This window comes from Catharus ustulatus (genome assembly GCF_009819885.2).
Source record: "Catharus ustulatus isolate bCatUst1 chromosome Z unlocalized genomic scaffold, bCatUst1.pri.v2 scaffold_26_arrow_ctg1, whole genome shotgun sequence".
NCBI lineage: Eukaryota > Metazoa > Chordata > Aves > Passeriformes > Turdidae > Catharus > Catharus ustulatus.
In genome coordinates this window covers 405,806-423,027 of record NW_024879445.1, presented here as the reverse complement: position 1 = coordinate 423,027, position 17,222 = coordinate 405,806, and the positions used below count along the sequence as shown (strand labels likewise).

Sequence of the window (17,222 nt, the reverse complement as noted above, 5' to 3'; positions counted from 1 at the left end):
TGCTTTTCTTCAGACCCCTCAAGCAGAGGATCACGCAGTGCCACCAGTTCCATGGCACCATCCAGCAGCTCCTGGGGCAGCAGCAGCCTGCCTGGACAGAGCTGTTACCTCTCCTCCCTCCCCAGGTAAGGCACTCCTGGCCTCCCACTGTGACCAGGACTCAGCTTTTGGCAATTCCAGCATGGCCAGCATTCCCCAGCCCAGGCCAACCCCTCTCCACGACCTGCTGGCACCCACAGTGCCCTCCAGCACATGCCCTGTTCTCAAATAACATCAGCACCACACATTGGCTGCTTCTCTTTAATGATTGCTGGTCATAGCAGGGCAGGGGACACAGGCTGGCCCCCAGTGCTGCATCTGTCCCACGGCGCTGCTGGAGCAGGGCTGGCCATCACAGCCTGAGCTCCAGCAGGGCTGGCCATCACAGCCTGAGCTCCAGCAGGGCTGGCCATCACAGCCTGAGCTCCAGCAGGGCTGGCCATCACAGCCTGAGCTCCAGCAGGGCTGGCCATCACAGCCTGAGCTCCTGCAGGGCTGGCCATCACAGCCTGAGATCCTGCAGGGCTGGCCATCACAGCCTGAGCTCCAGCAGGGCTGGCCATCACAGCCTGAGCTCCAGCAGGGCTGGCCATCACAGCCTCAGCTCGTGGGGCATGGGCTCCCCTCGCAGCCCGGCCAGCAGGTTGTTGGCTGCCAGCACGGCCATGGTGCTCCTGGTGGCGTACGTGGCGCTCCCGATGTGCGGCAGGATCACTGCGGGGACAGGCAGGGACACTGCTCACCTCTCGCCTTCACACAACGCCCCTCTCAGGGCTGCCAGAGGTGCAGAGTCCGTGTGAATGCTGTTTTTGTGGTATAAAGTTTGTGGTGTTACTGTTGTAAGGGATGTGCTCAATAAATAAACGTGTATGAATTGTGTCCTGCCTGGGCTTGCTCCAGAGAGTCTCTGCTCTTATCACTTGCAAACAAATAAAAAATGAGCTTTAGCAAAAAGATAAAAATGCAGCTACAGGTTTGTATTTCAGAAGCAGACACTCAGTCATGAGCAGTTCCACATCTGCATGGATGTCCCTGTGGTTTCTTTCTGGAGCACACTTTTCCTATTCCAAACCTCTCCCCCTGGAGGGAGCACATCCTGTGAGACACTGGCCAAGCAAGCTCCATCCCAGCCATCCTTCCTCACCTGCATCATCCTCCTCCAGAGCACACAGGTGTGAGTCCTGCACCTGCCCAGCGCTGGAGCTGTCCAGGTAAAGCCTGCCCACGCCGCCTGCCCAGCCCAGCAGCGCTCAGGAGAGCAGGACTCCTCCAGGCAAACTCTGCAGCCCACTTCCAAACAGTGGGAAACTCTTCTGGCACCGTGTGTGCCTGGAACCCACAGAACACCTGGCCTGGACAGGCCCTGAGCTGGGATTTGCTTTCTCATTCGTGCACCTGGTACCTCCACGAATTCTGCACACTGAATGAAGGGTACTAAAACTGAGCTTATCTCTACGGCTTTCTGGAAAATTAAAACAGTTCCTACATTTGTTTGATGAGTTTTTACCCCACAGCAGCTCCCTGCATTGTCCAGCAGCCCACCTGAACACACCTGACCTGCCTGTCCTGTGCTCTGGTGCCCACCCCACTGACGGGGACCAGGGTTCCCTGTCCCAGCACCTGCTCAAGAGGGGTCTGACCCCCCCCAGACACTCACCACAGTTCTTGAGGGACAGCAGGGGGTGGTCAGTGGGCAGTGGCTCCGGTGTGGTGACGTCCAGGCCAGCAGCTGCAATCTGGCCACTGGCCAGAGCATCGTACAGGTCCTCCTGGTTCACCACAGCCCCCCTGCAAACGGCAGGGGTGAGGGGCTGGCCTCACTGCTCAGGGGTCCCCCAGGGGCACCGTGGGTCCCCAGGGCTGCCAGACCTCTCTGCATGTGCCTGACCCTCCCAGCAGCGAGCTGCTCCTGCTCCTGGAGGAGCTGGGTGCGCCCTGAACAGTTCCACTCGCCTTTGGCCAGTGCCAAGGGCCTTGGGTAAATGTTCCCAGTGGCTGCAGCCATGAAGGCTGCCTGGACTCAGAGCCCAGCCACTCCCCCAGGCACAGCTCTGGGCTGCCAGTACCTGCTCGTGTTGACAAACACAGAGGTTTTCTTCATCCTGCCAAAAAACTCCTTGTTGCACATGCCCTGGGTGGCCGGCGTCAGGGCACAGGTCACCACCACGAAGTCTGACTCCTGGGCCAGCCTGGTGAGCGGGACTGAGGGGAGAAACGGAGACATCCCGCTGCAGCCAGCACCTTCCCTCAGCACAACCCCAGCTGCAGTCCCTGCCGTCCTGCCAGGACCCCTCAGCCCGGGGGGACAGCCCTGACCACGCTCTGCTCCTCCCAGGTGACAAACCCTGTGAGTGATGCCCCCTAAATCTCTCCCAGCCATGTTACAGGGTTTTCTTAATGGTCACATCTCTGGCACTTGATTTTTTTTCTTTCAAGCACTAAATTACACGTTTTTTAAAAGCACTGTGTTTTGTTTTGACTGACTGATGACTGACACCACTCCAGTGCCAAACTTACCAAACTCTGCCCCAAACTCCGCCGCGCTCTCCGGTTTTGGGCCGCTGCCAGTGTACAGAAACTTCCTGACCCCAAAAGGCTTCAGGCGCCGGGCAACTGCCTGTCCTGGGTGGGGGACAAAGGTGTTGGCCCCACAGGATCCCACCTGCAGGGTGGGATCACTCCTGCCGGGGGATGGGGCTGGAATCGCTCTCTGTGGAAAGGGGGACAGGGATCCGTGACCAGCCCCGGGGACAAGGACAGGAACGGTGCCTCTGCTGGCAAAGTCCACGGCTGGATGGGGCCGGGTGGACTTTGCCACTGCATTTGTTTGACTGAGGAGCAGGAGAGGCACAGGGTGCTGCAGGGCTGGGAGGTGGTGGGAGCACATGAACACCAGGCTCTGCACACTCCCCTCACTGAGCTCACGGGGTTGGAGCAGGGAGCACCAGCTCAGAGCCCCGAAAGTCTGGGCTGGAAAAGACTGCAGAGCCCATCTCGTTCCAGCCCTTCCAGCAGCCCAGGCGGAAAGCTGAGGCTCCAAACCACAGTGCCACCGCTGCAGACAGAGCCACCCGCGCTCTGAACGGCACTCACCGATCCTGCCCAGCCCGATGATGCCCACGGTGCTGTCGGACAGGCCATGGCCACACATCCACAGCGGCTTCCAGGTGGTCCAGCCGCCACTGGCACAGAGAGAGGGACAGGAGCAGCAGAGCTCCTCAGAGCCCAGCCCAGCGAACAGCCCTGGGGGCAGGCAGAGCAGCACTCACCTGCGGACCTGCTCGGCAGCCTCGGGCAGGCGGCGGCAGGCGGACAGCAGCAGGGCCACCGTCAGCTCAGCCGTGGCGTCGGTCAGCACGTCCGGGGTGTAGCCCACGCGGATCCCCCTGCGGGCCAGACCGGGCTGGGGGCTGCTCCATCCCCGGGCACATCCCCGGGGGTCCCACTCCTCCCGCTCCCCCTCCCCTCAGCCCCAAGCGCTGCGCCGGGGTGACCCAGCTGGGATCCGGCAGCGGAGCGGGGCAGGTTCCACCCGGGCTATCGAAAGCCAAAATTTGGGACCTGCGGGGTGGGGGTGTGCTGGGGGAGAGCTCCAGAACGGGGTGAGGGAATCCTGGGGGGAAGGAATTGTGGGGGGGTCAGAGCCTGCCCCGTTACCGCTTCTTGATCTCGTCGAGCGCCAGGTGGTCGAAGCCCACGGACAGCGTGCTGATGACCTTCAGGCCGGGCCCTGCAAGACACGGCGGGCGCTGCCGAGCCTGTCCCGGTGCCGGTGCTGGTACCGGGGGGTTCGGGGTTCCGCACGCACCGGCCGCGTCCAGCACCTCGCGGTCGATGCGGTCCGAGAGCAGGCACAGCAGCCCCCGCGCCCCCGCCACGCCCGCCAGCAGCTCGGACCGCGGCACCGGCTCCTCCGAGTCCCACTGCTGCACGCGGCACCTGCGGGGCACCGGGGTCACCACCGGGACCGGCACCGGGACCGGCACCAGCACCGGGACCGGCACCGGAACCGGCACCGGCATCAGCACCGGGACCGGCTCCTCCGAGTCCCACTGCTGCACGCGGCACCTGCGGGGCACCGGGGTCACCACCGGGACCGGCACCGGGACCGGGACCGGAACCGGGACCGGCACCGGGATCACCACCGGGACCGGGGTCACCCACCGGGACCGGCACCGGCACCGGGACCAACCCGGGACCAGCACCGGGACCGGAACCGGGACCGGAACCGGGACCGGCACCAACCAGGGACCGGGACCAGCACCGGCTCCTCCGAGTCCCACTGCTGCACGCGGCACCTGCGGGGCACCGGGGTCACCACCGGGACCGGCACCGGGACCGGGACCGGCACCAGCACCGGGACCGGGACCGGCACCGGGACCAACCCGGGACCAGCACCGGGACCGGCTCCTCCGAGTCCCACTGCTGCACGCGGCACCTGCGGGGCACCGGGGTCACCACCGGAACCGGCACTGGGACCGGGACCAACCCGGGACCGGCACCGGGACCGGCTCCTCCGAGTCCCACTGCTGCACGCGGCACCTGCGGGGCACCGGGATCACCACCGGAACCGGCACCGGGACCGGGACCAACCCGGGACCGGCACCGGGACCGGGACCAGCACCGGGACCGGGACCGGCACCAACCAGGGACCGGCACCGGCACCGGCGCCGGGACCGGAATCAGAACCGGCACCGGGACCAACCCGGGACCGGCACCGGGACCAGCGCCAGCACTGGGACCAGTACCGGCACCGGAACCGGGACCAGTACCGGTACCGACCAGGGACTGGCACCGACCAGGGACCGGCACCGACCAGGGACCGGCACCGACCAGGGACCGGCGCTGGGACCGGCGCCGAGACCAACCCGGGACCGGCACCGAGACCTGCACCAGCACCGGCACCATCACCGGCGGTCACCCACCGGCACCGGGACCGGAACCGGCACCGCCACCTGCACCTGCACCAGCACCAACCCGGGACCGGCGCCGGTACCAGCACCGGCACCGGAACCGTCACCCACCGGAGACGGCGCCGGGACCGGCACGGGGACCAGAACCCATACCGGCCCCAAGCCCCAGACCGGTACCGGAGGCGGCCCGGCGCTGCTCCCGGCAGCCACGGGCGCTGTTACCGCGGCGGGGCTCACCCGCTGGCCTGGGACAGCACCCGCAGCCCCTCGGCCGGGATCCGCCGCGTCACGAACACCGACATGGCCGCGGCCACGGCCCGGGCCGGCCGAGCGCCCGCCACCGCCGGGACCGAGCGGGACGGAGCGGGGTACAGCGGGACCGAGCGGGACACGGCAGGACACGGCAGGACAGACCGGAACGGCGCGGGACGGACCGGAACAGCCGGCAGGCCCCGCCCACGGCCACGCCCCCCTGAGAGCCCCGCCCACAGACCCCGCCCCCTGCGGGACCACGCCCCCAGAACAAGCCCCGGCCACGCCCCCTGCGGAGCCACGCCCCGCGCTCCGTGCACGGACAGACGGACAGACGGACAGACAGACAGACGGACAGTCCTGCGGGTGTGTGTGTCCACAGATGGACAGACGGACAGCCCTGCGGGTGTGTGTGTCCATGCACGGACAGACGGACAGACGGACAGCCCTGCGGGTGTGTGTGTCCACAGACGGACAGCCCTGGAGGTGTGTGTGTCCACAGACGGACAGACAGACAGACGGACAGCCCTGCGGGTGTGTGTGTCCACAGACGGACAGACAGACGGACAGCCCTGCGGGTGTGTGTGTCCGTGCACGGACAGACAGACAGACGGACGGACAGCCCTGCGGGTGTGTGTGTTCACAGACGGACAGACGGACAGCCCTGCGGGTGTGTGTGTTCACAGACGGACAGACGGACAGCCCTGCGGGTGTGTGTGTCCGTGCACGGACAGACGGACGGACAGACGGACAGCCCTGCGGGTGTGTGTGTCCGTGCACGGACAGACAGACAGACGGACAGCCCTGCGGGTGTGTGTGTCCACAGACAGACAGACGGACAGAACAGACGGACAGTCCTGCGGGTGTGTGTGTCCGTGCACGGACAGACGGACAGACGGACAGACGGACAGTCCTGCGGGTGTGTGTGTCCGTGCACGGACAGACAGACAGACGGACAGACGGACAGCCCTGCGGGTGTGTGTGTCCGTGCACGGACAGACGGACAGACGGACAGACGGACAGCCCTGCGGGTGTGTGTGTCCGTGCACGGACAGACGGACAGACGGACAGACGGACAGTCCTGCGGGTGTGTGTGTCCGTGCACGGACAGACGGACAACCCTGCAGGTGTGTGTGTCCGTGCACGGACAGACGGACAGACGGACAGCCCTGCGGGTGTGTGTGTTCACAGACGGACAGACGGACAGACGCACAGCCCTGCGGGTGTGTGTGTCCGTGCACGGACAGACGGACAGACGGACAGACGGACAGCCCTGCGGGTGTGTGTGTCCGTGCACGGACAGACAGACGGACGGACAGCCCTGCGGGTGTGTGTGTCCGTGCACGGACAGACGGACAGACGGACAGCCCTGCGGGTGTGTGTGTCCATGCACGGACAGACGGACAGACGGACAGCCCTGCGGGTGTGTGTGTCCGTGCACGGACAGACAGACGGACGGACAGCCCTGCGGGTGTGTGTGTCCACAGATGGACAGACAGACAGACGGACAGCCCTGCGGGTGTGTGTGTCCACAGATGGACAGACGGACAGACGGACAGCCCTGCTCAGGAGAAGGAGGCTCAGGGGGGAATTTCTGGCTCTGCGCAGCTCCCTGCCAGGAGGGGACACACGGAGGGAATTTGGGATTTGGGATCCGCTCCAGAACAGGGACAGGAGCAGAGGGAACAGCTCAGGGTGGGCAGGGCAGGCTCAGGGGATTTTTTCCAGCAGGAATTTCCCCATGGAAGGGGGGCTCGGGGATCGGAACTGCCCGGGGCGGGGTGGATCCCCATCCCAGATTTAAATTATCTGGACACCCGATCGGAGCAGGGCAGCCCAGGGGATCCGTGCTGGGAACGGATATTGCTCCGTGCGGGATTCATCCTGCCGCTCCAGGCGGGATTTCCCCTCAGCATGATGCACCGCCAGCAGAATTGGTTCCATTTTTCCAACAGCTGCTTGGAAGTTTGTTTTGTGCTGCTGAGCTGGGGAGCCCGGCTCTGGAAAACCATCCCTCGTTCCCGTTTGGGGTTTTCTGGATGAAACCCGCGCACAGTAAATGCCAAATTCCGGGTGCAGCAGACCTGACTGCCCCAGCGCTGCGAAACTGGAAACCTTTCAGAGCTGGAAGGGAGGGAGAGGAACGGGCAATGGGACACCTGCACGCTCCACCCTGCCACATCCCGCCCGTGGGGAGGGCAGGGCTGGGAATGCCACAGCTGGAGCACAGCTGGAGCACAGCTGGAGCTTGATGCCAGGGCGGGACAGAAGGAGCCAACAGATTTCCTCTCTAAGGGAAACTCCAGCCTGCCCAGGCTGAGACGGCATCTCTGCAGAGGATACAGGAGCGGGAGGTGCTCCCACCCCCATCCCATCCCATCCCTGTATCCCATCCCATCCCTGTATCCCATCCCTGTATCCCATCCCTGTATCCCATCCCTGTATCCCATCTCTCTATCCCATCCCATCCCTGTATCCCATCCCTGTATCCCATCTCTCTATCCCATCCCATCCCTGGATCCCATCCCTGTATCCCATCCCTGCATCCCATCCCTGTATCCCATCCCTGTATCCCATCCCTGTATCCCATCCCTGTATCCCATCCCAATGATCCCATCCCTGTATCCCATCCCTGTATCCCATCCCTGTATCCCATCTCTCTATCCCATCCCATCCCTGGATCCCATCCCTGTATCCCATCCCTGTATCCCATCCCTGTATCCCATCCCTGTATCCCGTCCCTGTATCCCATCCCAATGATCCCATCCCTGTATCCCATCCCTGTATCCCATCCCTGTATCCCATCTCTCTATCCCATCCCATCCCTGGATCCCATCCCTGTGTCCCATCCCTGTATCCCATCCCTGTGTCCCATCCCTGTATCCCATCCCTGTATCCCATCCCATCCCATCCCATCCCATCCCATCCCATCCCATCCCATCCCATCCCATCCCATCCCATCCCATCCCATCCCATCCCATCCCATCCCATCCCAGTTTTGGGGAGGAGCCGTGGCTCCCTGGGGAGTGCAGAGGCCGAGGTTGATTCCCTGGGATTTTTGCAGGCTGGGCGCTGAGGGCTGGTGCTGGGAGCAGGTCCGGCAGGACTCGTGCCCGGTTTATCCTCCTCCCCGGGGGTGTTTGCTGGCTGATGGGCACCCTGCATTCCCATTCCACTGTGGCTGTGTGCTCCCAGGGACGGGGCTGCTGGAGCAGGGACCAGCGCGGCCGTGCCACTGCTCCATGTGCCCTCACCCAGCCGGCAGCTCCCCGGGGTGTTCCCCCTTCGGGGCTGTCCTGGGCTACAACACAGGGTGTGATAAAAGGTTCTGTCATTTATCACCGTCTGTTGAGGGTGGGGCAGTGATCCTGATCTCCCTGGGAGATATTCTGCTAATGGGCCATCCATTGAAACCAGGCAGGGCAGTGTTCTTTGTCTTTTCACAACCCATCCTTCCTCCAGCCAGTCATTTTCTGCTCATGGCCATTGAGTCCCACTGTGGCACTGATAAAATTACTGCATCCCATTGGGAGTTGCTCCAGCCAGGGGGAAGAGCCCAACATTTCTTACCAAGATAAAAACAGAGGTTTTGGGACACTAAGGGAGCCCCTTTCTCCACTGGACTCCAGAGGAAAACCGGATTTCTCCACATCACCACTGGAGCTCCGGAGGGAAACTGCACCTTGTACAGGAGCACTGCTCCAACTGAGCCACATCTGTCACTGCAGGAGGATGCAGCCACCATGGGATGGGACTGCTGCCAACACCCTGCCTGACTGATGGGTGTCAGGTTGTACTCTGACTGTGTCAGGGTTTGGGGTTTGTTCTTTGTAGTGCTGTATTTCTATTTTAATTTCCCTGGTAAAGAACTGTTATTCCTAATTCCCACATCTTTGCCTGAGAGCCCCTTGATTTCAAAATTACAATAATTTGGAGGGAGGGGGTTTACATTCTCCATTTCAAAGAGAAGCTCCTGCCTTTCTCAGCACACACCTGTCCTCCAAACCAGGACAAGGGCCCTTCAGCCGTGTCCCCTGCACAGGGGCTGGCTGTGCTGCTCCCCCCAGCAGCTTTCAGACCCCAAAGTCCAGGGGTCTGTGTCCCAAACCCCTTCCTTCCTCCCTCCCCACCTCCCCCAGGTGCTTTCCTGCCACCTGAGGCTCTGCAGGATCCCATCATCCAGTGAAATCCCACCTGGGCTGGTGGCAGCAATCATGCTGGAAACAGGCTGTTGGTACAAGAGTACATTTAAAGGGCATTTTTAAATATACAAGGGTGTATTTGAAGCGTTTCCAGAGGTTTCCTGCAGACAGACAAAACATATTGTTCCCATTTGGGATTTCAACCACACTGGTTCCTTTAATCCTCCTCAGGGCGTAGCTGGGATTTTTGTATCCGGGAGCAGCGGAAACGATGCTGTTCTAGGAGTGATATTTTAATTTTATGCTTAAAGAGGCCTTTAAAACAAGGCCAAAAGCTCTGCCTGGAGTGAATCCACAGTGACCAGTGCAGCCTGTGGGGTGAGAACTTGTCCAGGCCACTGGTGACCCCTGCAAACAGGAATAAACCCACAGCCCGTGCCTGCAGGGTAACAACTTCTTGGCAGTTGCCAAAACACAAATTCCTCTTTGTGATGCTCTCAGTGAAAACCCAGCAGTGCTTGGGGCAGGGGAGAGGGACCAGGCACAGCAGGACGGGGATAACCACAGAGTATTTAGACAAAATGCAGAAAAAAGGCAGGCAGATGGCGTGAATATTAGTGCATGAAAATGACGAGCACTCTGAGAATTTCCCGGTGTACTTCTGACTGGTTTGGGCTTGCTTTATAATTAATTTATGGAAAGCACTTAAATTGGGAATAAACACAATCTCACAAATCCCTCCTAATCTCTGCCTGTATTTTTGAAATGATACCCTGAAGGTATAGTTCCTCACAATGATTAAACTGCTTTTCTTTCAAGAATTAAAGGGGACCTTTTGCATGTGGCCGTGTGCTGTGGGAGCAGCCAGGCCCGCTCTGACCTGCTCCAGCATCCCGTTGGAAATGCCTGGGAAGGGCATTTCCCCACCGGACTGCTGGGTGCCAAACCTGCCAATATTTTCATTTTGGATTCGTGTATTTTAATGCAAAATATGACCCGGTGTGTTGTCAGCCCACGACTCAGCAGCGCTGGGCTATTAGCATAAATTCAGAAAGCTCCTCGAGAACGGAAAGAGATGTGTTTAATTAAGTGGCTGCTGTTCCCTGCTGGGGAAGCCAAGCTCTCCGGGGGTGGGCTGTGCAGGGTTTGGGTCTCTGGGTGTGGAGCAAGGGGAGCAGCTGGGCAGGCACAGGGGCTCCTCCCTCTGCAGAGGGCAGAGCAGAAAGGCCCCAGGGGGATCCCCAGGGTCCCCAGAAGGGTCCAGGAGGGACCACAGCGAGCTGTGGGGAGCAAACAAAGATTTTATTGCGTGGCTTCCAGCATAGAAATCCGGGTCAGGACTAGCCAGGGCACAGCCTGTCCCTTTGGGCTGGCATAGGAGCAGCATTTTCCTTGTCCCCTGCCTGTCACAGCTCCTGGGAGGACAGTGTGGGGCTGGGGAGCCCCTCCACCCTCACAGACATGGCAAGGACACCCCTGTGCAGCTGTGGGGTGCTGGGACCTGCCACTGCCTGGGCATGGCCAGCAGCAGGGCCAGGAGGGCGAGCGTGGCAGTGCCAGGCTGTGCAGAGCCCAAATCCCTGCTCCCCAATCCCTGCACATCCCCCAGGCTGTGCAGAGCCCAAATCTGTGCTCCCCAATCCCTGCACATCCCCCAGGCTGTGCAGAGCCCAAATCCCTGCTCCCCAATCCCTGCACATCCCCCAGGCTGTGCAGAGCCCAAATCCCTGCTCCTCAATCCCCATATAATTCTATTCTATTCTATTCTATTCTATTCTATTCTATTCTATTCTATTCTATTCTATTCTATTCTATTCTATTCTATTCTATTCTATTCTATTCTATTCTATTCCATTCTATTCCATTCTATATTTCTATTCTATTCTATATTTCTATTCTATTCTATTCTATTCTATTCTATTCTATTCTATTCTATTCTATTCTATTCTGTTCTGTTCTATATTTCTATTCTATTCTATATTTCTATTCCATTCCATTCCATTCCATTCCATTCCATTCCATTCCATTCCATTCCATTCCATTCTATATTTCTATTCTATTCTATATTTCTATTCCATTCCATTCCATTCCATTCCATTCCATTCCATTCCATTCCATTCCATTCCATTCCATTCTATTCTATATTTCTATTCTATTCTATATTTCTATTCCATTCCATTCCATTCCATTCCATTCCATTCTATTCTATATTTCTATTCTATTCTATATTTCTATTCCATTCCATTCCATTCCATTCCATTCCATTCTATTCTATATTTCTATTCTATTCTATATTTCTATTCCATTCCATTCCATTCCATTCCATTCCATTCTATTCTATATTTCTATTCTATTCTATATTTCTATTCCATTCCATTCCATTCCATTCCATTCCATCCCATTCCATCCCATTCCATTCTATAGAAATTGCACATCCAAGATCTATTTTGTAGAGTTACTCATTGCTCTCCTGCCGCTGTAATTTGTTCCATCACACCCTTCCCAGGGCTCTGCGTGGTGTTTTTTCCCCTCAGCATTTCCCTCCTACTCCTGCAGGAGTAATGGGTTCTAACACAGTTTTTCTGGTTCTTTAGGGAAAAAGAGAGAGAATGTGGAAGACTGAATGCTATCTTTGTTTCCAAAATAATGCTGCAGTAATTAAAATGCTTGGAAAGTTGTTCTGTTCCCAGAAGTAATAAATAGTTTTGACTGTTTTGCCCCATTAATTGCACATTACTTAAATACGTGTATTTTATAACATGAGTATTCACTCACCTGCTTGCTCTGAAAGTTAAATGCGTGTTTGAATATGCATTATACCCTTTAATGCACAGTAATTATTTGGCACATTACTACGGGCTGCTCCTGCGCCGCCCTTCCCGGGTTCTGTGCGGGCTCCAGGGGCTGGTGCCAGCTCGGGGCTGCGGGGCAGGAACAGCTCTGGTCCCCAGGGCCAGCTGGGAGCGCTCCAGGGAGGTCGCTCCGGTTTCTTTTCCCCAGCAGATCCCGGTTCCAGCTGTCCGAGCCAGGGCAGGGCTCTGTGACAAACGCCAGCTCCTGCCAGCCCTCCCCAGCTCTGCGGTCTCCGCATTTTTTGGGAACATCGCTGAGCCCTGAGCAGGACCGCCAGGGTTTGGGTCAGGACCACCAGGGTTTGGGCCAGAACCGTGGGGGTTCCGCCACCTCCTGCATCACCTGGTCCTGCTCCGGGACCGCAGGGAGGGATGAGCGGAGCGTCCCGAGGGGAGCCCTGCCCTGGAGAGCAGCGCGGAGCTCCCGCGGGAGCAGCCGCAGCACAGCGCTGGTGTGAAGGAGCTGGGGCTGACCCGGGGCTGGGAAAGGGGAAGGGGAAAGGGGAATGGGAATGGGGAAGGGGAAGGGGAATGGGGAAAGGGGAAGGAGAAAGGTGAAGGGGAAAAGGGAAGGGGAATGGGGAAAGGGAAAGGGAAAGGGGAAGGGGAAAGGGAAGGGGAAGGGGAATGGGAATGGGGAATGGGGAAAGGGAGAGGGGAAAGGGGAAAGGAAAGGGGAAGGGGAAAGGGGAAGGAGAAAGGTGAAGGGGAAAAGGGAAGGGGAAGGGGAATGGGAAAAGGGAAAAGGGAAAGGAGAATGGGAATGGGGAAGGGGAAGGGGAAAGGGGAAAGGGGAATGGGGAATGGGGAATGGGGAATGGGAAGGGAAAAGGAGAAGGGGAAAGGGGAAAGGGGAAGGGGAAAGGAGAAGGGAAAGGGGGAAAGGGGAAAGGGAAGGGGAGGGGAAAAGGGGGAGGGAAAGGGGAAGGGGAAAGGGGAAGGGGGAAGGGAAGGGGAAAAGGGAAAGGGGAAAGGGGAAAGGAGAAAGGGGAAAGGGGAAAGGGAAAGGAGAAGGGGAAGTGGGAAGGGAATGGGGGAGGGAGAGGGGAGTGGGGAAGGGGGAAGGGAAAGGGGAAAGGGAAGGGGAAAGGGAAAAGGGGAAAGGAGAAGGGGAAAGGTGAAGGGGGAAGGGAAAGGGGAAAGGGAAGGGGAAAGGAGAACGGGAGAGGGGAAAGGGGAAAGGGGAAGGGGAAAGGGAATGGGGAAGGGAAAAGGGGAAAGGAGAAGGGGAAAGGTGAAGGGGGAAGGGGAAGGGGAAAGGGGAAGGGAAAGGAGAAGGGGAGAGGGGAAAGGGAAACTGGAAAGGGGAAAAGGGAAAGGGGAAAGGGGAAGGGGAAGGGAAAAAGGGAAGGGGAAAGGGGAAGGAGAAGGGAAAGGGAAAGGGGAAGGGAAAAGGGAAAGAGGAAGTGGAAAAAGGGAAAGGGGAAAGGGAATGGGGAAAGGGAAAGGGGAAAGGGGAAGGGAAAGGGAAAAAGGGAAGGGGAAAGGGGAAGGGGAAGGGGAAAGGGGAAGGGGAAAGGGGAAAGGGGGAGGGAAAGGGGAAAGGAATGGGGAAAGGGGAAGAGGAAAGGGGAAGGGAAAAGGGAATGGGGAAAGGGAAAAGGGGGAGGGAAAAGGGAAAGGGAAAGGGGAAGGGGAAAGGGAATGGGGAAGGGGAAAAGGGAAGGGGGAAGGAGAAATGGGAAGGGGAAAAGGAAAGGGGAAAGGAGAGGAGGAAAGGGGAAGGGGATCCACATCCAGGGAAGGGGGAAAGAGGAAGGGGACCCACGTCCATTCACTGGCCCGGCCCCAAAGCAGAGGAGGCCCCAGCCTCCCGCTCACATCCTTCCCTTCCAGCCGACCCCCAGCTCTGCAGCTGCCCCTCTCAGGTGGCTCCGAGGGCGGGCGGGAGGGGCAGGGCCCCGTTCCCAGCTGGTGCCACTCGGGCTGTGCCCTGCCCCAGGAGCCGCGGCTGGTGGCCGTGTCGCCAGCGATAGGTCCGGCTGCAGCTTCCCAGGAACAATGTGCTCCTACTGTATGGTACCAGATTGTACATCAAAACTATTATTTCCAACATCTCTGGCTTAATTGTAAAACTATAATACAAATGACATTGGGGGTTTGCTGGAGTTAAATTTTAATAGCAAGCCAGCGCCCTTTTAATGACATTTTATACATTTAAATTGGGCATGATCCCTTTGGGAACAGTAATTTTATTCATGGAGATTATGTCTAATTTGAATATAAAAACACCACTAAAAAGATATTGGATTTGCTATTTTTCACTTGCAGGAGCTCCGCAGCCCAATCTTCCCAACTGACTGGACTTGGCACTGAAAAAGCCCGGGGTTCCTGCAGGGAAGCGCGGGGTGAGGTCCGGGCGAGCCCAGCTGTGCTCTGAGCTCAGCTCTCCGGGCTGTGAGGCCGTGGGGCAGCCCTGTGAGAGCCCTGGGCTGTGCTCCAGCCCCGCTCGCTCCCCGGAGCTCCACGGACCGCGGCTCCCCCCGGACCGAGCCCCGCGGCGGAGCCGGGCTGGTGTCACCGCTCTGGTGCCCCGGCTCGGGTGGTCCCGCCTTGCCCGGGGGGCAGAGAGGCTCCGGCAGCTCAGCAGAGTCACGGAGCGATGGTGCCAGCCCTGCAGGGGTTGAAGCGCCCGCACTCGGCCCTGCCCGCCCGGAGGGGCCGGGGCTGGTGCGGGGGCGAGGGGCGCAGCCAGAGCCGGGGGTGCGGGGGCAGCTCCTGCAGGGGATGCTCAGCAGGGTCCCCTCCTGGGAAATCCCTGGAGTCTCCGTGTTTGGGTGTCAGGAGCTGAGCGCGATTCCGGCTGTGCCGGGTGCGGGACCGGCGGCACCGGGGAGCGGGCGAGCGCGGCTCCTTCCCCCGGAGCCCGCAATGAGCCAGCAACGAACCCGCAATGAGCCCGCAAAGAGCCCGCAGCGGCGGCGGCACCCCTGGGGACAGAGCCGAGCGCTGGAGGGGTGGGGGATGCGGGGATGGAGGAGTGGGGATGCTGGAGCAGGGGGGATGAGGGAGCGGGGGATGTGGGGCTGCTGGAGCCGTGAGGATGCGGGGGATGTGGGGGCTGTGAAGATGCTGGGATGCGGGGGCTGTGGGGATGCAGGAGCCAGGGATGCGGGGCTGCTGGAGCTGGGGGGATGCGGGGATGCAGGAGCTGGGGGGATGTGGGGATGAGGGAGATGCGGGGATGGGGGGATGCAGGAGCCAGGGTTGCGGGGCTGTTGGAGCTGGGGGGATGCGGGGATGCGGGGCTGTGGGGATGCAGGAGCCAGGGTTGCGGGGCTGTTGGAGCTGGGGGGATGCGGGGATGCGGGGCTGTGGGGATGCAGGAGCCAGGGATGCGGGGCTGCTGGAGCGGGGCTATGGGGATGCAGGAGCGGGGGGGATGCGGGGATGCAGGAGAGGGATGCGGGGATACGGGGATGGGGAGATGCGGGGATGCAGGAGCGGGGGATGCGGGGGATGCGGGGGATGCGGGGGATGCGGGGGATGCGGGGATGCTGGAGCTGGGGGGATGCGGGGATACGGGGCTGTGGGAGAGGGGGATGCAGGAGCGGGGAATGCGGGGGATGCGGGGGATGCGGGGATGCAGGAGCTCGGGGGATGCGGGGATGCAGGAGCTCGGGGGATGCGGGGATGCGTTGCTGCTGGAGCCGGGAGGATGCGGGGGATGTGGGAGCTGGGGGGATGCGGGGATGGGGGAGCTGGGGATGCGGGGGATGCGGGGCTGCAGGAGAGGGGCGGCCCCTGCCCGCCCAGCCCCGCACCGATAACGGGGCTCGGCTCCGACACCGCATAAACTGTTTGGCCTTTGGACAAGATTATTTCTGCTCAGAACACGATCGTTATCACTTAATTGAAAATAATTATCCAATGCAAATGGGCTCCGAGTTGGCAGCGGAGTCGAGGAGGCGGCGCGTTTCCAAGCTGTCCTGAGGAGAGCCGGGCGGGGGCTGGGGCTGTCCGGGGCTGGGGGACACCCCAGGGGCGGGGGTCCCCTCTCCAACACCAGGACAGCGGCGGGGCCGTCCTGCCCGGTGCAGACCCTCTGGTTTGCCCTCCCACAGCAGCCGCGATGCCAGCAGAGGTTGGGGCTGGAACCAGGAGAGCTCGGCTCAGACCAGCCGTGCTCCCCATCCCGGACCCCTCCCGGCCCGTCCGCACCCGGGATTTCATCCCACGGAGGATGCAGTCGTGCTGCTGGCGGCTGGAGGAGCTGCCCACATCAGGCTGGGGCACAGCGGGGATGTGGAGAGCTCTGGAGAGCCCAGCAGGATCAGCCCCTGGAGCTCTGACCCAGGCTCAGCTGGGTTTGTCCCTCTGTGCTGTGCCCACATCACTCAGCCCATCGCTCCAAACCTCGCCTGCCCCTGTGCGTTCTGGACAGTGAATAGAGGAGTCTCTGTCAAACTTCCCCCGTCCCAAATCCCTCGGTGCCTGCCGAGTTTTCCTCCTGTGGCCGTGGGCACCCTGTGGTCAGCCCGAGCACCTCCCGATCCCTGCGGCCGCGCTGCCCTCGGCACTGCCGCTGCTCCCTCCTCCTTGTTTTCTGCCTGGATGGATTCGGATTAGACCAGACCTGCCCCAAACGCACACAATGCCCCCGCCAGTGCACAAACACTCCAGGGAATACCAGCTTTCCACAACAGCATTTTTGTGATTTGACCAGGCTGGCACCAGGTTAATTAAAAAACCCCACAATATTTAAATGCAGTTTCATCAGGAGTGAAAAACGCCTCCGTAAGAATTTCTGCCAGGACTTTTCAAACCTCGCAAAGCACAATTAGACACAGTCAAATATTGCCCTGGTTAAAGACTATTAGTTTTCCTTACATTTGTCATGAATTAATTTTTTCCGGCTGTATCAACAGTGTTTCCTTTATAAATACAACTGGCTCCTTTACACTGAAAAATTAAATTTGCTCTGATAATGAACTGAGGTGCTAATAATCATTTTGCAATGCAAAAAAAGTGCAATTACTGTCTGCTGTGCCATGTGGTGCCACGGCTGGCTGTCACTGACCCTG

General features: G+C 59.8%; 1 protein-coding gene across 1 annotated transcript; it reads right to left on the bottom strand.

The window, feature by feature from the left end:
• Window positions 1-554: 554 nt before the first annotated feature.
• Window positions 555-5,308, bottom strand: GRHPR (glyoxylate and hydroxypyruvate reductase). Its single transcript, XM_033086409.1, has 9 exons — window positions 5,190-5,308; window positions 3,848-3,978; window positions 3,697-3,769; window positions 3,309-3,425; window positions 3,133-3,221; window positions 2,557-2,661; window positions 2,106-2,241; window positions 1,697-1,827; window positions 555-753 (listed from the first exon to the last, which is right to left on the bottom strand). Exons 1-9 carry the CDS (start codon window positions 5,252-5,254, stop codon window positions 632-634), a joined length of 969 nt encoding a protein of 322 aa, XP_032942300.1. The 5' UTR covers window positions 5,255-5,308; the 3' UTR covers window positions 555-631.
• Between the last annotated feature and the right edge of the window lie 11,914 nt (window positions 5,309-17,222).

What these genes read in the sequence shown, in the direction of transcription:
- GRHPR (XM_033086409.1), bottom strand. Translation starts at nt 5,254, where the DNA reads ATGTCGGTGTTCGTGACGCGGCGGATCCCGGCCGAGGGGCTGCGGGTG. An exon ending in CGAGGTGCTGGACGCGGCCG is followed by an intron (nt 3,770 to 3,847) that starts GTGCGTGCGGAA and finishes CGTGTCTTGCAG; the next exon opens with GGCCCGGCCTGAAGGTCATC. An exon ending in CTCGACGAGATCAAGAAGCG is followed by an intron (nt 3,426 to 3,696) that starts GTAACGGGGCAG and finishes TCTGGCCCGCAG; the next exon opens with GGGGATCCGCGTGGGCTACA.